The sequence below is a fragment of the Pyxicephalus adspersus genome, chromosome 3 (assembly GCF_032062135.1).
Source record: "Pyxicephalus adspersus chromosome 3, UCB_Pads_2.0, whole genome shotgun sequence".
Classification (NCBI taxonomy): Eukaryota; Metazoa; Chordata; class Amphibia; order Anura; family Pyxicephalidae; genus Pyxicephalus; species Pyxicephalus adspersus.
In genome coordinates, this window is record NC_092860.1 from 20,933,841 (window position 1) to 20,955,818 (window position 21,978).

General features: G+C 39.2%; 1 protein-coding gene across 1 annotated transcript in view; it reads left to right on the forward strand.

Moving 5' to 3' along the window:
• The first annotated feature begins 352 nt into the window (after positions 1-352).
• TNRC6C (trinucleotide repeat containing adaptor 6C) overlaps positions 353-21,978 on the forward strand; it is a 62,266-nt gene continuing 40,640 nt past the window's right edge. Inside the window, exons 1-4 of the mRNA XM_072403815.1 lie at positions 353-804; positions 10,749-10,848; positions 11,154-11,175; positions 21,486-21,800. Coding sequence (XP_072259916.1) covers positions 10,786-10,848; positions 11,154-11,175; positions 21,486-21,800 — 400 coding nt within the window. The 5' untranslated portion in view covers positions 353-804; positions 10,749-10,785. The remainder of the gene's footprint in view (positions 805-10,748; positions 10,849-11,153; positions 11,176-21,485; positions 21,801-21,978) is intronic.

Below are 21,978 nucleotides of genomic sequence, written 5' to 3' on the forward strand. Positions count from 1 at the left end.
CCGCAACTAGAGCATGCGCGCATGCGCATTGGTCGAATGCATACTATCCAGCCCATCAAATATGTCAATCAAGGCAACCAAAAACAAGCCTTGCTCCGCCCACCGTCGCCAAGGCAACCCTTAGAGGCAGCTAAACCTTGCAGCGTTCTTGTTTGTGCTCCCGCTGCTCGGCTCCTCCCATTCCCTATGCCAATCACCCTGACACGCCCACTCGCGGTTCTCTAATCGGCTGGCATACTTTGCCATTTTCTCCCTTACTCCGCCCTGTTTTCCTGCCCAGCTAGAACTTGCTAGCCAATGCGCGCCTCGGAAAGCTTGGCAGCCCGTAAACTCATTTGCATGTCCGCGCCCCCTCCTTCGCTTCTTGTCAGTTAGCAACAAAATGGCCGCGGCTGCCTCTCTTCTGTCTCCTATCGGCGGTACGGCTGTAGCTTGCTGAAGGGAAGCAAAGAAACGACTGGTTACCCGAGCGGAGAGGAAGGCTTCCCCTCCCCCGCTCACCTCAGCGCCGCCAGGTCCCGCTTACGACGGAAAGAAGCGAGAGCCGCTCTGCGCAGGGAGCCTGGCCGTGTCTCGGGGGGAGAGGCGCCTTCATCTCCTGTCAGCGGCCGAGCGTCTTCTCTCGGTGCGAAACCGTGCGTGGTCCTGGCGCTAAACCTTCGTCACCCGGCCTCCCTGGATCCCCCCCGGGACCCTCGGAGCTCCCTCCTCTGCCTGTGGAGAGACCAGCGGCCGAGTCATAGGAGGGAACCGGCGCCTCCACTACGTACACTGCCACCGAGAGACTGGGGGAGAAGAGACCAGGTACCGGGGGAAGGGGGGAGGGGTGCACGGTGCTTCACACTCATAGGGATCCATTGCATCGCCCACCGTCACTGTCTGTGTCTCCTGGGGACAATGACGTCACAGTGTCAGGGTTCCCAGCTCCGCCCACCTGTGTCATGTTCTCCTCCTGTCATCCTGTTTATAAAGCCTTCAAATAATAATAATTATTAAACAGGATTTATATAGCGCCAACATATTCTGCAGCACTGTACATTAAATAATGAATAAATATCTTATATATGCATTATCATTCTATATAACATCTAGCACATTAGCAGTATATGCTGCTTATTAAGAGAAGAACATGCCTAAAAATAATGTGATTTATACACAAGACAATTTATGGGTCACAGCTGTCAGAGGTTCTGCATTCATATCCTAAAAATCTGAGATATGAGAGCAGAGGGATGGCCTCATCAGTGCTGCTCCTATATTGTCCAATCAGCAGGCTGAGGGGAGGGCCAATGTCATTGAAGCAAATGACACAAATCTAAGCATATAAATGTATTCTTCATCTGTAACTGTGTTGGGTTTTATATGATTTGTCAGTATTTTGGCTGTACTGTGCAGATCTGAGGAACAGATGGACAGAATGACATATTTATGGGCAGGTTAAGGGACTCGTTTGTATGTGTTTTAGATTTGTGCCCTTAATTAGCAGCTCGGGGGGGTTAGAGATGCCGGAAAACTATGGTTAGCTCTGTCCTTCCATAATGCAGCACTGTGGTGATGGGTTGTGCTCAGCAGGGGGTGGTAGGTACCTACCTCAGGGGTATTTGTATAGGATCTATGTAGGAAGTGCAAGAAATGAGCTCATGCCAGCCATCAGACATGGTGCCTGTGTTTGTTTTTGTTATCATTAGATTGTAAGCTCCTCGGGGCAGGGTCCTCTCTTCCTTCTGTGTTACTATTCCACTGTCTTTTGCAACCCCTATCTAATGTACAGCGCTATATAAATCCTGTTTATTAATAATAACAGTAATATCATGCAAATACCCTCTTCTTGCGCCTTTTTGTCAGTATTGCACTCTTTGTACCCATGTAGGGAGCTTTGGTTATTGTACAGGGTGCGTTCACACGATTGCCTTTGATCATCCCCAATCAATGCTGGGTAAATGTAGTTAACAAAAGTCTTTGCTGTCTTCCCAGCACACAGGAAGTGACAAGCACACAATGTTTCTGGCCGGACCAACTTGTATTTTCTGTACTTACTTAGCCAAAAAATATTGCAATGTATTACTTTATTAAAATTTCATATTCACCCGCAATTGACTCTGCAGTGCCCTTTATATAGGTTACATACGTGATAGGGACTGTAGGTTTGTTCTTAAGTTGAATTTGTATGCAAGTCGGTACATTATTTTAATAAATGCAATTAGGACAGATGTTTGTCTCAGCAGATTATTAGGCAGCATGGTGACAGTTACTGTAAAAATAACCTTACTGTAAGTTAATCACAAAAAAGAAAAAAAAACTTTATGGAGCCTAGACATTCAATAACTTCTGGAGCAAACTGTGCTTTGACATGCAAAAAGAAACAACTGCAGTGCAGTTTGTCTTGGTCATTAAAGCGTTACAGGAGCCTTGTCTTTAAAGTTTAGTCCTTAAGTTCACCCTCCACCTCAGCTGTGTTTAGCAAAAGATTTATTCTGCAAGTCATGCAAACTGCCCCCCTCCCCCCATCAAGCCTCTGTCCTGCACACAAGTGAGCAGGGAAACCCCGTAGCTATCTAGAAGTTGTGCATAAGTCGGATGTCCTTAACCCAGGGACTACCTGTACATAATTTAAATCCAGACATGCTATGAAATGGGGAGTGTATGACGTAAATTTTAGTGCACCCATAGATTACCAGAGTCATATGCTGATGTTGGGGCTGTCATCCCATTCCTGGTTGGAGCATATCGCTGAAAAAAGTCATATATTTACATGTAGTAGCAGTGAATATATGTTTCTGTAAACCTTGCTCCCTACTTGATTTTTCTGAGGAAGTAGAATTCTGTGAAACGTGTCGGACAAAATGAACCATGTGATCATGTCTTCCAGTTGTGTATGAAATGTATTCACTGAATAAAAGGCTTTGCAATTTTTAATAAATATTTGTTTCATAATGACCTTGTGTGAATAAAGAAATTCAGTTTCTTAAAAGTCCATAGGTTTTATTAGAAGGTTTGGTTATTATTACACAGTATTTATATAGTGCCAACATATTAAGCAGCGCTGTACCAAGCCCATAGTCATGTCACTAGCTGTCCCTCATAGACCTGAACCTGGGACCTAGCGCTGCAAAGGTCAAAGTGCTAACCTCTGAGCCAGCATGGTTATGGAATAATATGGACGTGGCACAAGTTCAGGTGACAACACAAAATTGTGACACCAGTCTCCAGGACAGAAAAGTCATTAAATCTTCTTAGCAGTGACACAGATGGCAATAAAAGCCTGTGAGGGGTTTAACACCTCGCTCTTCAAGTCATGGATGATGAATTAGAAAGGGGGCTGATTGCCTTTACCGGGGGTGATGATACTTCAGACTCCCTGCGGTGCAGATCCCACAGCAGTGCCAAAGGAGAAAACTTTTATATACTCCACAAAGTCCCCCGAGCAAGTGGCAATTACTGGAGGGAACCAGCATGTTCCTCAGTAATGGTGAGAGTTCAAACCCTCGTGCTTCTCTGTAATTATCTGTCCAAGGTAGGCTCTGTTCCCAAAGCCAGAATGTTTCTAGCATTGCTCTGAGTTCTAGGGATCTTTGCTATCTTTTCTCTCTGTTGTTTAATAGTTATACTATTTTAATATTTGAAACTTTTTGTTTAGTTTCTTAGCATTGGTGGGAAATTTTGCAAAATATTCCTTGTAAATATCTTTGTAATGCTAAATAAATCAAACAAATTTTATTAACTTTAACACATTTTTGTTTGTAACCAAAATTGGTAAAGAGTGCTTAGCAGTATAGAGTAACGTTAAAACTGTGCTGGTTCATGAGGGGGTTTATAGGAGCAAGAGCTGAAGTGTATGTATAGTCAAACTTGATGCAAACTAAATGCATCTTTAGTAAATCATAAAGTGGGTACCATGGGGCAGCACGGGCACTCAGTGGTTATCTCATTGGCCTAGACAGCTCTGGGTTCCAGGTTCCAATTTCGGTCAGGTCACTATCTGCATGGAGTTTGCAGGTTCTTCCTGTGTCTGCGTGTGTTTCCTCCGGGTACTCCGGTTTCCTCATACATCCCAAAATAAACATGGTTAGCTTAATTGGCTACCCCCAAAATTGACCTTAGACTGTAATAAAGACATATGACTATGCTAGGGACATTAGATTGTAAGCTCCTTAGAGAGACAGCTAATGACATGACAATGCACTTTGTACAGCGCTGCATAATATGTTTGCTCTATATAAGTACTGTATAATAATAATTTTAAACATTGGAAGGGCTAATAGGTTCTCCTAAAGCAGAGTTTTAGGCAGTTGGCTAAACACATACAAATACATGTAATCTGTTTTTTTTGGGGGGGCAATGAACTGGTGATTCTGTCAATGTCATAATTTGCTACTTTCCTACCATTTCGATATGTCCTTATTAAGCACATGCTTACCAATGTAGGGACAGTTGTAAACTAAATGGTAACATTGATGTAATACTAAGAGCTATCATTATCCTCTGGTGATTTATTTACAGCAATCCCTTTTTAGAAGCAAATTTGTCCTAAGGAAATCTTGGTCGGGGTCTATGAACTTGACAACTTTTTAATTTTTAGCAGTTTGTAGCTCACTCAGTGAATGCATTTTGAGCTGATTTCATTCACATGAAATGATTGCCAATGACTTGTGGCAAAACATACACACAGATTGTGTTGTCTTTTGATAATAATGTACAGTATACATTTACTTTATCAACACAAAGCTTCTGACACATGCCAATTACTATTTCTAATCTAGCTTCTTTGATAAGAAATAGTCAGAACTGTCACCCTTTGGCTGGCCTAAAGCAACTCAAATGTATGTTTAAGCTCAACAATTAAACATTTTTGGCTATTGACCAGTAATTTCTTATTGTGAAAGACATGTTTTTAGGATCCAGGACCCATTTTTTTGTCAGGTGGATTTCATCTTTTTGGACTCGCATTAGCAGTACAGTCTGTGGCCAAGCATGGCTTACAGGTCTCAGAGGTGCTGGTAAGGAAATGGCTGGCATGTTGTGACCACCACAAACCTCAGTTGTAAAACCAGACGGTGGAGATTGGATTCTGTAGACGCATGGTATAAATGGTATAAAAGTGATGTCGGTGTTCCTTTCCATCAGAGGCCATTGATGATCAATGCAGCCTTGCTGGGCTTGTCTGTACATCTCAGATAAGAGCCAGGAGAGCCGACTAATACCTAGATATTTTTAGATTTTAGTATGGATTGTTCTGAATCAGAGATTTCCTTTTTTCTTTTAATTCTTAGGTTTCTTAGTTGTAGGAGCTCCTAATATTGCTCTATTCTTGGGCTCTGCACTGTTATTTAAATGGTGGAAACCAGCTAAATTTTATATTGGTTTTGCAGCTAATTCAGGCTCTGCCAAAACATTACATTGTACTTGATTTGTGTCAGTTTTGAGGTGTTGAAATCTGTGTCCAAGTGGTTATTTCTTGGTGACTGTTTCATAATTATGAATTTGGTGCCAGGCCAGCTTTCCTTTGATCACATGGAAAATTTAACACATTTTACAAAGCAACCCTTCTCCTCAATTCTTAAGTTAAAAAGAAATCCAAAACTTTTCCTTTTTATTTTGAGCCAATGAATGATTAATGTGCCCCCATTTTTCCCTTTGCGGAGATTTCCTTTGACTTACCAGTGCGGGAAAATGTCATCTTGGATGTTTATCATTGGAACTGGTGACAACTTGGAAGAGCTGTGAGCCGGAGGTCAATTTTAATTGTTTCCCTGATGAAAGATGCATAGTGGAACTGAATAAACAAATCCTTAACAGAGGACTGTACCATCCTGACCTCTGCCTACAGCTGTGGTTGTCATGATGCTACATATGAGATAAATATACCTCCAGCTACATGATGGCTTGGAAGTATAATAGATGACAAAATGCAACTGCAACAGGTGTTACTGGAGACCTGCCTTGTATGTAACCCATCAGCAAAGTGTTAAATCAGTGGCTTCAGTTTTGCTGTAATCTCTTATTGGCAGTATCCTTGTTTGCAACAGCCTGAAATCCTTGTGCTAATAATTGTATAACTGTCAATAGGTAATAAATTATATCTCTTAGCACTTCAAAGATGTATATCCCGTATACCCCTAGCCTTATATTCTACAAGGTTATCATGGATTCAAGATTGAAAACCCTTACAGACAGTCAGCTGATGCAGGAGTCTACAATGAGAGTTCACCTTATCATACTAGGACATTGTATGAGGGGGTGCTGAGAAGTTCCTGGCTTTGTCCAGAAAGAGAGCCAGAGTTATGAAATAAAACATTTATTCAACATATTCCCCCTGAGACTGATGTATTTGGTACAGCGTAGTTGCAGCTTTGCTAGACTGTCCAAATAAAAGTCCTTTGGTTTGGCCGCAAACCAGTTCTCAGCAGCATCCTTGACTTCAGAAATGTCCTCAAAATGTTGCCCCTTCAGGTGTTTCTTCAAATTCAGGAAGAAATAGTAGTCCGAAGGGGCCAGGGCAGGTGAGTAGGGGGGATGGTGGACCAATTCGAAACCCAGGGTGTTCAATTTGGCAGCCACAACGTTGCACGTGTGCGCAGGTGCATTGTCGTGCAAAAAAATAATCCCTTTGGTCAACTTTCCGCAGCATTGTGTCTTAATTGCCTCCTTCAGCTGGTCCAGGAGGTTAGCATAATACAGTCCGGTGATACTAGAGCCCTGAGGTAGGTAGTCCACCAACAGAATACCGTCTTAGTCCCAGAAAACAAACACCATCACTTTTTTGGCCAATTTCTGGTTTTGGAACTTTTTTGGCCGCAGGGACCCGTTGTGGCACCATTCCTTTGACTGTTCCTTGGTTTCAGGATCATAGATGTGGAGTTAGGTTTCATCCTCAGTCACTAACCTAGCCAAAAAGTCCTGTGCAGCTTCAAAATGGGCCAAAGCGGCTTTGGATGCTTCAACACGTTCCTTCTTCTGATCCCTGTTCAAACATTTCAACCAGCTGGCATCTGCGGCCCTTGGTGTGTGAACTTGGGGATGCGAGGCAAGGGGACGCAGGTGTGCAGTCCGAGGGTGTGGCTGGGGGCCAGGACCAGGCGGGAAATTTAAAATGATAATTATGATAATATTTAAATGTACTGTTCTGACATTTAAAAATACTTATTATTCAGACCGCCAGGGAGGTTAAGCAGTGCAGGTTACAATTCAGAGACTGGTTTGACCTGTTTTGCGTTGTTGCACTGCATCTCTTTAGATGCAGCATGTCCTGTTAAGGTGTTTAAACACTTCCTTTTCTTGTTTGACATTCAAATGCAGCATTTTTGTTTTAACAGCTATTCAAACAAAAATGCGTTTTTGCAAATTAAATAGGTTGTAATGCAAAGACGCCTACCTAAAAAGTGGGTATAAGTGGAATTAACCATTCACAAAAGAGGAGTGGGATCAGGAGCTGTTTTGGACAAGTGGGAAAAAAAGACTCTACATTATGATCCCAATCAAATATTAAAACAGTAAATGGAACATCAAATACTTGTATGCAATTACAACAATTGGTTAGGTTGATCAAGAATACCAGAGAAAATTGCATTGTGTCTTCCTAGCTTGGTCACTTTAGGAAAGGAAATATGCAACTGGCAAAATCATTGGGTAGAAACTCCGCCTCACACGTGTGATTGTTTCTTTTATGGCTAGTGGTATATTACTGCCTGTCATGCTGGGAATTGTATAATTGTGATCCTTTATTCTGCTTGGATGGACTGAATAGCAAAACTGCTGACTGTCCATCAGCGTAAGAGATCTTTTTGGCTGTTGAATGGCATACATATTTATTGATGGATATTCCAGGAAAATGGCTGCAGAGACTAGTACAATTTTACTTGCAGCATGCTTCATCTATCTTTGTATTTACAATGAAGGATTGTAGTGAGGGATGGGATTAGGAGCCTTGGTTTTTTTGTGGTTTACAAGACTCAAGGGCTCTTGAGAACTGGAGAAAGCTATCTGAGCTGCTGCATGCCATTTTTATGGCTCTCTGCCCAGATTGGATTCCCCTTATACAGCACTGTAGTGTCTTCATTACGCTTGAGGGTTGCACGAGGTGCAGCATATTTCTTAACCTTTATCAGAAGGAAATAGAACAAACTAACTGCAAGCTGCCTGTGTCACATTTGTGCTTTGGTTTTGGGCTGGGTTTTTTTTTTTTTTTTTGAAGTCATAAAGACGTTACTCTCTTTTAATTAAATGTGTTGATTTTTGTATCTGTAGATATAATGTGGTCCATGTTAAATTATTTAAAAAGGTTTCAAATTACAAAAATTACCCAAACAAGGACATACCAGCGGTCTGCCATATTGAGTAAGTGCTTTATTCATATTCCAACTTGGGATTCAAATAGGCAAGATAAATTCCCAGTTATTTATTATTTTATGCAAGCTGTACTTGCTCGATGCATCTAGTTCTGTTTAATGTAATGATACAGGAGGCCAAGTGTTATCAGCTTTATGCAACTGCTGCTTTTTCTCCTGGAGATAAGATGGCTTTAGAGGTATCTGTCTATGCCACCTCTTCTTTGATCCATTCCTATAAACACATGAACTCGGCTGATTTCAGTAAATGTGTAGACATATGGCAGGCTTCCAATAGACAAGCCTTCAGCCGGCTGTGTTTCTAACAGAGCAATGGTATGGTGGACAGGACAGTTCCTCTAATTTGGCTGAGGATGTCAGGTAATTTTTATTGTTGACTGGAATGGTGATCCATTCATGGAGTACCCACATTTCTATTACCTTTGGTAGAGAAGGCCTTAGATTAATACTATTATTAAACAGGATTTATATAGGGTCAACATATTATGCGGACAATGACACAGGAGGAGAGAGCCCTGAGGCCCCGAAGAGTTTACTAGATTGTTTTTCTCTTCATTTACTAAACACACTTTTGTGTTGGGGAAGAGAGACCTGTTAATGGTAGAATAAATATCATGTAGATATACTCCCATAAATCTCCTTCCACCATGACTATCAGTTTAATTTTCTCTGGATCACAAGTCTGTGTGGTCAGAACACAAATCAATTCCTGACATCTGTAGTGATCTTCTAACTGCATCGTTTCCTTCTAATCGATTTTGATCTGTTCTATATTGGAATTCGTGACCTACTTTAACTAGGAAGCTGCTGGGCTTTTTGTCTCACTATATTATATTACACATTGACAGAAATATTTAGAATATTTATGGGTTTTTTTAGGATCCCAACATACTTGAATGTAGGAATAATAAAAGCTTAGAATGATGCTTCCATAGCAGGGCTGCTGCTTAACTGTAAAAAAAAACAAAATATTTTGAAAAGCAAAAAAGTATTTGATTTAAGGCTGATAAAGGGAGCCAGTTTGAAAGTTAGGGGCTAAGCAGACCCAGTTACCCAGCTATTTTTCCAACTTCTGCAGGATGTACTACCGACTATGCCATCCATACCTTAGCTGCTTTTGGTCTTTTCATCTTTATCTGCTAAAACTAAAGGCCCAAATCCTTATCAGGTTCTCAGTTCACTTTGGTGCAATCATAGGACCAGTTGCTGTGTTCTGATCCCACTAGCTGATTAGGGTTTCGGATTGCAGTCAAGAGACTGTGCATGGGAGACCTGTAACCTACACTAAAGAAATGTAATGCAGCTTTCATATATGTGTTTTTATGGCGATTACAATTGTCCGAGGTATTGAGGCAGTTTTTTTTTCTGTAGGCCTTGAACTTATAATTCAGTTATGGCCTCTTTTTTTTTTTTATCTGTCTGGGATTCCACCAACAAAGTGCAATTAAAGGGGTCATTCCGCCCTAATCAGGGATTGTATCTGTGGCTACTAGTCTGGGTCAGTCTGACTTCTGAGGTCTCTTCGGGGATTCCAGCAGCCAGATTTTCCTGTTGTATATTCACCCTTTCATCTTGGAGGCTCTGGTGATCCCAGCCCTGCTGTCACTTTCGTCATAATATAAAAATAGGTGAATAAATATAGTGGTGAGTGTGGGACCCCTTGTAATGACTGAAGCAGATGTGCAGATTGGAAAACACAAGCTAAGGAATTTTACCAGGCTTCCTGAGAGCGTTTTAGAGATATTCGAGCTGGTTTAGCTCTCAAGTATTCGTAAACTAAGGTGTAGGATATACCAAACTTTTCAAGAAGTGGTTTTAAACCCTAAATTAATAAAATGTAATTTGCTAAAGCAATGTCTATCGTAGACCATTGCCATTTCATTTTTAATTCCATTTTTACCTTTCTTGTAATCCTTGGTTGCATATTTCTGCTGGTAATCTTTCACAGTCTCTTTGCAGGCCCCTTCATGTCTACATGCAGCCTATTACTGTGCATGACCTATGTGTGCTTTTGTTTTTAGGGCTGGTTATTCTGATATTTAGTGATTTATGCTGAAGCTGACATTGGTGGTCTTTATTGGAAGCCGAAGTGACATGGGGAGATTCAGGGAAAATTCACTGTACAACTGGCCAGCACAAAGACCCTTGCGTCACGATCACCTGTAATTTTAGTCATAGCTGCTGATTTCAAGATATTGAATAATATATCTCAAAGCTTTATGTATTTTTATTGGGTGTGTGTGTGTATGTGTATATATATATATATATGTGTATATATATAAATTGTAATGACCATAAGAAGATACTTGGGGTACACAGACTTAGTAGCAGGAATAAAATATTGCGGTATTGTGGAATTTTGGGACATAGTATGAATGATTTTTTTTTGCTTTGTTTCTTTAGGGACATAGAGCCAGAGTCTCAAAAAGAGGAACATTTGATGGAAGAAAAGAAAAAGAAAAAGCAAGAAGAAAAGAAGAAGAAGGAAAGTACTCAGAAAAAGGTCAGTGCTCACTTCTTGTTTGCATTCTTTCTATTTGGCTAGATTTTCATCTCATTAAAACCCCAGATTAGCCCTTAGATGAATTAATTCCCACAAACATCCATGGGAAAGCTCTGGCATTGTTTCTTGTACGATACCTTGAACCTCTGAAGTTCTGAATACACAAAGTGGAATGGGGGCAATTAGTTGTAAAGTGGCTATTATATGCACTACATGGTAGGAGGTCTTTTTTTTTTTTTTCTTTAATAATTCCATTTTGTCTTATCACCTTTTAATTAAACCTGTTTCTTTTTTTTCCATTGCAGGCTGCTGAACAAAAAAACAAAGGTTAGTGAGAATCTGCTTTTTATATTATGCATTTTGAAGCTTTGCGAGTTCCCTAGCTGCTGGCTGTCAATCTTTACTGCTTGTGTCCGACACGGCTGAGGACAGGGTCCCTGTTCTCATTGAAATTCAGGACCTGTAGACAGTCGGTGAGGCTGCCTGCAGCCTTCATGCTTGTATGAATGCCATTTACTTGTGCATCAGGCCATCCATCTTCCTACATGTTTCATTCACAAAGAACTAGCAGTGTAACTAGACAAAAATGTTTTTTGCTTGTGCTTTATATTGACATGGAAAATAAATATTCCAACCATGGACTAAATCGACCTTAAGGAACCCTGAAAATATTTTAAAGATCTTGGAGAACCCCTGCTAAAAATATTTGTCTACAATTCCCAGTATATTAGCGTGACCACTGAAGTATAAAATAGAAATAATATAAAAACTTGTGACACACCAGACAGATTATTTTGATACTGCCCTGTGCTGTACAGCAGCATTTTAGTAACCATTTTGAAATGAAAAAAAATAATTAAACAATTTCAATAAAATTTTTTGCCATCATTGTAGTCATGACCACTTTCATTGGTAAGCAGTGTGTTAGAACATTGGTCCCTAACCTTTTGGGCGTCACGCACCACTAATTTTACAGACTCCGCACTGCGCATGCACAGGGAGCCGTGTGTCATTCAAAAGAGAAGAACCTTCCCCCCAGAGTGACATCATGATGCCAGAACCGGCCCACTCTCCAATCACAGGTCCAAACCTTCGATTGGAGAGTAGGGGGGGTTGTGTCCAGAGACTAAACCCGCCCACCGCTCTGAGCCTGTGATCCTTACGGGAGACTTGGTCCACGGCTCTGGCTAGTGCGCCCAAGCTGCAGACCACCAAAATTTTATTGCGGACCACCGGTTGGTGACCGCTGTATTAAAGAGATAAATTTGCCATTAGTCAAGGAGCCCATTGCAACTTTTAGGAAACACCAGGGTTTTACTGTGCTTTAAGTTTGATAAAGACTAAATTGTTTATTTTATGCTTTGTAGAAAATATTGGTTAAAATGCAGCCTGATCAGCGAGTGGTATTAGGATTTTACATTTAATTACTGTTAATGACCCTATGCAATTGAATTAAATAAGCATTTACTAATGTCCACAATATGCTTATATTACAGTGGGTTTTTTCTCTTATGTGAGCAGCTTTAGTTATACATTACAAAGGGATTAGCAAAGGGGGCTGTCAGATTTCCTATTAGCTGCTGAATTATTGACAGCAGTGTTTTCTCCTGCTATACTACTATATATATTTTATTATTTTGGCACACTCCGTTTCTGTAGACATTTCGACTGCATGTCAAGTGGATTCTGGAAGTGGAACATCCTAAATTACATACACTTTTACTGAATTAGTATGTGTCTCTTTTGTTGCAAAGGACTGATGATAAATGATGTTCAATACATTTTAGTAGCATTGACAGATGCTTGCACACACTAGATCATACCCAGGCCAATCCTAATAGAGTGACCATATCCATATGTGCTCTCTGTTACTCATACATACAAGCAATACAAGTCTAACAATTTTACTAGTTCATAGAATATTTTTGCCCAGAAATGCTTTTCATCAACCAAAGCATTTAAAGGTAAAATATTGGTCATTGCGGTGCTTGAAGGAGGTAAGCTTATCCAATCTAAATTGGAAGAAAAAAAGTTTACTGAAAGGGGAAAAAATAGGTGTTTGTTGGGGATAACCCACAGTTACAAATTGTAGTTATCTGCTTAGGATGTGGACTGGGAGGAGGAGGGGGACTGGATAGTCCAATATTCCTTGCTAACAGATGTGCGATAGTTTGTCAAATATTTGACAGGCTTAGAGTTGTACATATTGGCAGCATGTGAGCTTACGTGTTGATTTTCAGCCACTTGCATAAGACAGCCATAATTCAGAAGGAACATCTTCTGAATGTTGGTTCTGCTGTCAGATAGGTAGGGAAAGAGTGTGTTCTTTCTTAAACTTGAGTTTAGCTTCTTTCTTATTCTAAGAAAACAGGTAAAAGTAATTATTTGATGTCTTAAGTTTAGCATCTCCACTGGTTCTTTTTTTTATCTCTTTGGTTGTTTTAGAGTCAGTTTAGTAGCCAAAGATTAGTATTAGGTGAAGGACAGAAATAGGTGCTCCTTTTATTTTTCTAAACTGCAGATCTTTATAGGGCATCTTTGAGGGTGCTGAATGGATTATGTAAATCCAGTCCCTTTGTGGCATCTTTGGTGCTTGGCTGTAAACAGTTTCTGTACTGCTTTAGTACTCACTGTATGCACTGTATGGCCAGAATAGTCTCTTCTGCCTTTGTCATCATAGAATAATTATGTGTTTACTTTTGTATTATGAAATTGAACATTTCTCATTGATCACTGGATTTCAGCATTCTTCTGGTGCTAATAACCATTGAATTACAAATTAAATTAAAGAGTATTTGAAAAGAATGTTGGCTCTTCTGCTTTTGTGGACTGTTGCGATCAAGGTGTAGTGAATGATAGACTATTGTATTTTAGAATGAAAGATTCAAATGCATAAGAAAGACATGCAGAGTTTACAAATGTACAGTACAATACATAGCAGAAACAATAATTTAACATTGCTCTATATTATCCATATCAAATGTTCCAAAAGACATTTCAATTGAATGTCAGTTGTATGTACAGTATATGCACATGTTCCTAAACCCTGTAGAGAAACCCATCATTTCAGGTTTACGTTTTGGCACCGCCTGAAAAGTCTGATATCTTTGTCCAACCATTAACATTTTACATTCCAGTCTAATAGAGACACCCATTTTAATGAGAAATGTCCAAGGGTTTGTCACTCACTTTGAAATCTCTCCTAACTTAGTGATATGTCTACAGTACAGAAAATGAAGGTAATTGGTTAATTAGGATACAAATGGCTTTTTTTAACTATTCTTTACTCTTATTAAAAATAAAATGAGGATACATTTTAATTGTTCTGCTACAGACAGAAATGATAACTAAATGTCATTGGTATTCCAGTTCTGGTGTGAGTACTTATTAGGTGTTGTACAGCTTGCAAGGGTAACCTTTAAGATAAATGGTGGGTGCATTTATTGTTTTGCATAACTAGTCTGTGGTTTGATCTTGTTGTTGAACATGGATATAGTACAGACTGAACTAGGTGTTCTGACATATCAATGAAAAAGGTATTTATTATTGCAGTGGAGCAGAATAAATCAGGAACACAGGGAGTCTCGTGTCACGCATTCATTCCAGGAAGGTGATTGTACTAGTAATACACTTCCTGTACTTAGGGTGACAACACTCTCACGGCTGTAAGGAGAGGCAGTTTTGTTGGAACACTTATCCTCTTCTCAGTGACCTAGGCAGAAGTGTTAGATGTGAGAGCAATGTTAACTGATGAGTCTGCAAAGAGCAAAATAATCTATCATTTTTCTAAATTTCAGGAAAAAAAAACTTTTTTTTTTCAACTTAATAAATGCCAATGACAAAATTCATTGAATGGTATACCTGACAGGCTGTTGGAGGGAGAGGTTTGTTGGGGGTTAATGTACAGTTTGTTTCAAATTGTATTTTTTTTGTCTGAGCTGAAAGCAGGGAAGGGGGGGACTGGACAGTTGATATCACTTGCTAACAGATGTGCAATAATTTGTCAAATGTCTGACAGTCCTAATCATGCATATTGGCAACATGTAAGCTTGCGTGTTGATTTTCAGCCATTACTCCATGTGTAGCATAACAATAGAACCTCTGTGGTTTGAGTTTGGAAAAGGAAAAATCTCCTCAACTAAAAGAAGGCATAACTGGAAAATGGCTTACTATAAAATTATGTCATGGAAGACATGATATATTAGAACACGTCAAATACCCACCAAGCATCAGAAGCACCTATTGCAGACAAAAAGTGTCTGCCATATTGGAAAATTTCTGTTAACTAATCACCAATTACACTTTTTTCTCAAGATGAGGAAAAGAAACCTGTGAACCACAGTGATGTGCAGTTCAAACAGAAATAAACTCATTGGTGTTGGTGAGCGTTTGCTATAATGCCGAATGTAGTCCGGGATCCTGTAACCACTGCCATATTCGCTGCCGACTCTTCTGAGACCACCGCGATCCCTTTCAGCCATTGGGCAGCCATTGATAATTTAACTACTGTCTTTGCACAGAATAAAGCTGGGTTCCACATTGCATGGTGCATTTGCTGCATGCTTTCACCCAACAACAGAAAGCCACCAGAAGTGGGCAAAAAGTTTTTGTTTTTTTTTTAAAGTGACTTGGCACGTCTTTCTTTCAAAAAACTGATTTGAGTATACTTTCACTATCCACACAATAATAGGCTTACCCCTCAGTGTATGTTGAGTAAGATCTGGCCACTCCTATGATTAAAAAGATACAGAGGCAATTCTTCCATGATCTTACAATGTCCCAATTGAGCTGAGCATTCTATGAACAGGCTTAAGGTTCCTCAGATGTCTTCCTGTGCCATTCAATTTATGGGCATTGGATAAAGCAGCCCAAAATGCGTAGTCATATTTTCCAAGGAAACATAACTTAGGGCCTCACACTTTCGAGCTGAACCCAAGATAAACTTGTATCCTCTTTATGCAAACTATTTTAAAAACTTTTTTTTTCCCTTATATGTGTGGAATGCTGGATCTCAGATTAAACAGCTTATACTGCCAGGTTAAAAAGCTTATTACGGCCATTTAGATTCTCCTTTTCAATGTTTCAAGGGCAAGAAAAGGAGAATCCTAACAGAAAAAAAGCAACTCTTGTCCCATATCCCAAAATCACATGCAGGCCATGTTGTGTCACAAATAAAGGAATTATTATTATTAGTAATCTTTTCATGTCCATTTGCAGTTTTTTTTTTTTTTTTTTTTTTAAAGTCTGATTTTCTAGGAATTTTTTTTTTTTTTTTTTTTTTTTAATGGATTTCCTTTTTTAAAATTTTTTTTTTTTTTTTTTTTTTTTTACTGCAATTTATAGATGTCAGTCGGTTAGACGTTGGCACAGGCGAATTACCCTTGTGCAGTTTTTTCTCATTGGTGACACGCCATAGGTTCATTTAGCTTTTCTCCTGTGGAAGGATTTGTGATTGGTGGCTCAGAGGTTGCCATAGAGACGTCTGACGAACAAGCGCTGTCATGCAAAGCCTGAAAACGCTGAAGCTCTGCAGAGGGTTAGAAAGGCTGTCACCGACAGATGGCTCTTGTTTGTCTGATGTCTGTATGCTTGCTGGCCATTGCCATCTGAAGACTCTTTCATCAGTCTGGATAGCTGTGTGTTATTTAGCAGGAGGCCCTCACATTGACACAAGTATCCAAAGATCTTCCTTTTCCTGAGATGGTCTGTGCATCAGGCATTACTATTTCTCTGTGATGACCAAATTACTTCAACAAGGAAAACTTCACTTTTATAAAAAAAAGAAAAGTACTTTATAGGATCAACATCAGACAGAACAAATAAAGCGGTTTTCACTTGTCAATGTACCACTTCTAACATGAACAATGTACTGATGAGTATGGCAGTATGTTCTTGGTCATTATTAAGCTTGCAAACACATTTATTTTATCACTTTAATTTCCTGTAGAGAGTTTATTCTTAATAAATACGAACAGAAATGATGAAAAAAAATATATTCTATAAAACGGTTTGCTCTAGAACAAACAAAAAAAATGTTATTTGTTAAAAATTTGGGGGATATACCATATTAGATAGCAAAAGTAGTTCAGCGTTTTATGCTACACCATGCATATCATCAACCTATGTCTATCTTTGTACATCTAGTGTTGGGTGAATCAATGTAGTGTTGGGTGAATCAATTGATTGGAGTGTACCTGACATTTTAAGAGACTGCTTGGTTGCCTGAAAAACATACTTTTTTTGCAAATAAATGTTACTGATAATATATTATTGAGGGGTTTCAGTCGATTGTTAAATCTACAGTTTTGCTTGGGCATGGTGTTTTGTTTTTTACCTTCCTAGTGCACTAATATGGAATAAATCTTATGTTATCATTAATAGTTGGCCCATCTATACTTAGATATGAACTAGGTTATACTGATATATAAATATTATACTATATATTATAATTAATAATAAACCCTTTTTTTGATCTTTGTGTCAGTGTGGAAATAAGGAAGCGACTGGCCTACTTGGTAGCAGCAGTGCTTTGTTTACTCGTCAGATCGGTTTCCTCCACGATAACTGGTAGGGGGATATTCAAGAAGTCAGGAGATCGCAGGAAGCACAGTTTGAATAAAGTAGGGGCAGATAGATACTTGTGTTCTCAGATACAATTCCCTCTTCAAGGAGAATGGGAAATGGAGTAGTAGTGAGCAGTTTTCCTAAGACCAGCTGAAAGAGGCCACAGTGACTTTTCTGATCTTCTACTGCAGATATACAGCTGTGAAGCCCAAAGCACAGGAAGCTAAAGAACTTTGAGATCAATTACATTTTTTATACTATTTCTTGTAAATAGCTTCTAAAATCCAACTGTAGACTTTCCTTTTTATACATTTATGATGGTAAGAAAATGAAGAATGGTATGAGAAATGATAAATATCCAACAAACATCAGTTCTCTGGGTAAAAATGCCTTGTTAATGCCAGAGGTCAGAATAGAATCTTTAGGCTGGTTTGAGGTGATAGAAAATCATTAGTAATTCAAGATTAAAGGTATATATGGTATATTCTGTCCACCTCAACAGACACTTCTTTCCATTGAGCTTCATTGTTTGGTAATGGCCAGAGGTGCACCATCTCTTCAGTAAATACATCACTTCCTTCACTTGTGTATATGCACAACAGCTGGACCACTAAAGACTGCCATGAGTATGATTTACCCATAGGGTGATTAGGCCATGCGTTTGCAGTAACATACATACAAAGAACTTGCAACCTGCATTTGCAGCACTAGTCTTTTAGTCCCCGGCAGAAGCTCATATATAGGTGAAAAACACTTTTAATTACTCCAATGAATATTATTCTTCGATTGTAATATATATATACTTAGGGGATGGGATGTATAGCAAGATATTTATAGGTGCAGCATGTGTTTCTGCAATATCCCTGTACATGGCAGTAGATGTCCTTGTTTACATTAAAATGCATGAGCCTCTTCCAAGGACAAAAGAAAGCAATTTGACACATACCTTAAGGTAATATAACGCAATGGAATGGTGACTTGGAAAGGCAATAGTTGTCTGTGTCTCTAACCCCTATCTATAAAATAAATTTGCTACAATGTGCATTTTGTGAGCGGGATAAAGATCTGGTGCAATTTATTAATATGAATTAATTGATTTTGTGGTATGTGGCAAAACAATGAAAGGAGAAGAGAACCTATTCCTGCCTTTAAGTAATAACAAGATATTGTTTTTTTCCATAGATGCCTATATATTTTGTTAAGGGTAGAATATGTGTATTTCTGTTCTCAAGATGAGCCACATAAGGAATGGTTTGTAGTCCCACAGTCTAAGAAAACAATGTATTTGCCCCTAGTCATAGCAGATCATTCATGCATTATTGATTTCCTCGACTGTCTGCATGTCAGACTTGGCTGATGTAAAAGGTAATTGCAGAATTAATGCTCTGCAGACTTTTCCAAGGTTCGAGCTCCATACTTTTTATGTCCATAAATCATTTGCATTTGTGCTAAGTGTTTACATGTGTAAATATGTGTGTGTATTACAGGGGTACCTACCTTCCTACCCAGTTTCTGTGTACCCTGGTGTTTTTGTAGCACTTTTCAATAGACTGGACAAAGTGGTGACTGGGCATAGGTACTCAGACTTAAGTAGTTAAGTAGACACAAGAACTCACAATTGTATCTCAAAGTTTATATTGCCGATAAGCAAAAAATATTTCCACTTTATTAATGGCTTCCCTGATCAGTAATGAGCATGAATCCCCACTGGCAATTCACTTTTACAAGTGAAGGAAGGACATTTGAGTTCAGAGTAAGACCAACTTCATATTGGCAACTTTTGTGCCTCATGTTATTGGTTTTTCAGTTGTTCCTCTGAAAATTTATTGGGATTTTCTTAGACCGTTTAGGTATTGGTGTCTTCTGAATTTCTTCTTTATCTCCTGCTTTCTTGTTGGACTTAAGTATAATTTTAGAATCATTACCTGTTTTCTATGAAATAAAATAATGACTCCCAAGAACATTGATGGAACCTCCTTGGACAACCTGCTGACCCCAGAACAAAGTGCAGATTCAGTGGTTTTGAAAAATATTTTATAATTTATACTTCAGCTTTTCCTTTTTTGCTAATATTTCCTTTTAGAATACCCCGCTATAGCTGTTGGATATGTAGAGAACCTTTTGAATGCTTTAGTTAGCTTTTTTCTATATGCCTAGCTTGACAGAATTTTACCCATCGATGTAACACCTTGCTGGGAAACTAAAAGAAACAGGTCTATATCCAGAAATATGGAGGCTGCTGTTTCTGACTTCTATATGTTAAATAGTTAGTTGCCCTCTTCTTTCAGTACTTGATCAATGAGCTGAAACAAGTTTAACTTTTGTAGTTTCATGTGATAGTGGAGTGTAGTGAGAAAATGTTGAAGGGTACATAAATATCACCATTGTCACTCCTCATTATCAAACCTGTAGCTTCTGGCTACTGCCTCTGTTGCTGAAACCTTGCCACTGTGAGCTGCAGTGTCTGGGGAGGGAGGGAGTGAGGCAGAGATGAAGGACAACTTGGTTCATTCAAGGAAAGTGAAGTGTTTTGCTGACTTTTATAAGACTTGAACATCTTACAATAATTGTAGACTTCCATGAATGAGTTTTTAGTTTTTAGTTGTACTTTTATTTAAGAATACATTCACACCCTGAATTTTACAAGTTAGTAGCTAGTTTTGTTAACCCTCCTAGCGTTCTAATTCTGTCCATCTTTCCATGCAAAAAGTGTATTTTATTATGCATGGAAATTTATTTTACATTGTGGGCCCAAAATTCTTGGACATAACTTACCGAAATAGGTCCAATATTTATTATATATATTTAAAGATTTCTTTGTATTGAACTCAATACAGCTTTTTTGTATTGAGTCCACTACTAAATTATTTGAATTTCCTGCTGCTCCTCCCGCCCACACCGATGTCACCAGGAAACCCCGGAGATCGTCTCTGCAGTCGCCGGCTGGAGATCAGAGGAAAAAGACATGTCTCGAGGACCTGCAGGGAGCAGCAGGAGGCCGCGTGTGCGACCCCGAGTGTGACTTGGGATTACCGCTTTTTGCATGGAAAATCCACTCTGAGTCACACTCAGGATTACCGCTAGAGGGGTTAATGTTCTCTTCAGTTGTATATTCAACCTTCACTTGCTGTCCTGGGAAGCAGCACAAAAATAACTTGCAGCACTTGGTGGCAAACCATCTAGAAAGTCTAAATATAACCTGAACTGCCAGCGAAAGCCTTGGATTCTTAGTGGGTGCTTTTACCACCTATCCTTCATTAAAGCTTCATCGCAGCCACAGATTTATAAATGTTATCATTACCTATATCCAGTTAGCAGTGAACCCCAGAAAGTGATCACACCTCTGTTTCCCCACTTTCTGTTCTGAAGACATGATAGAAAGTAAGTAGGAAACTTCTCAAAGTGAGAACAAATAGCAAGAACAGGATTTGCCTTTGGAAGTTGGATTATGCTTATAATACCTTTTAAACGTTTTAGATTTTTTTATTGGAGGTATTTGTCTTGAACATATTACAAATATATTACTCATATGGCATAGTCTAAAATGTGACAATACAGAAAATGCTATTGTTCATTATTATCCAGTATTTGTAAAGTGCTGTGTAATATGTTGGCGCTAAATAAAGTCCATAGTCATATAACTAGCTGTCCCATAACTCACAATCTGATGTCCCTACCATAATCATATGTCTGTAATACAGTCTAAAGTCACAATTTTTGGGGGGCCATTTAACCTAACCTCATGTTACCGCAGACCATTTGAACAGTTGAGTGGATGAAATCTGTTACTCCAGGTGTATATGTAGAAGCTTTAAAATCTGTTTTTTTTCTTTTGGTTTTGCTAGTACTTTTGCATATATACATTTCGCAAAAAAATGAATAATACCTATGATCCATTAATAGACTCCTTGGGCATAATAAACCCTCCATCTTTACCTGCACCAAAATATTGTAGAGTCTCTAGTATCACTCAATTAAAATATATTTGAATATTCAGAATACTGATAATGTTTTTTTGTATCAATGTATGTTCACTTAAGTAAAAAAACATTTGTTCTGTTTTTATTTTAAAGTGCCAGATCCAGTCAAGATCAGTTCCAACCAGCCCCAAACTGCCACGCCCAGTACTTCCACCAGCACTGTCCCAAATAATGGCAAGCGTGCATCTGCCAACGGCCAGCAAGCAGCGGCCTCCCGTTATCTGCCACGTGAGGTGCCTCCACGTTTTCGCCAGCAAGAACAGAAGCAACTTCTGAAGAGAGGACAGCCACTGCCTTCTGGGACATTGACCAGTGCTAATACAGGACAAGATACTGGGCAAACTGGGGCAAGCCCACCTCCACAGCAAGGGGCTGGTGGAGCTCACCACCCCACAAAGACTCACTCTGGTAAGAAAATACTTTCTTTGAAGGCATTTGTGTAACCAGATAGGTGATAGGTTGGGCAGAGTTTTGATTTCTCTTTCTAGTCGAGCTATTACTCTGCCCCTTTCTGATTTAGTTAGATTTCTTACTAGAATTTGTCTTTTCCCAAATTTGATTACCAACCCCTATAGACTGCCATTTA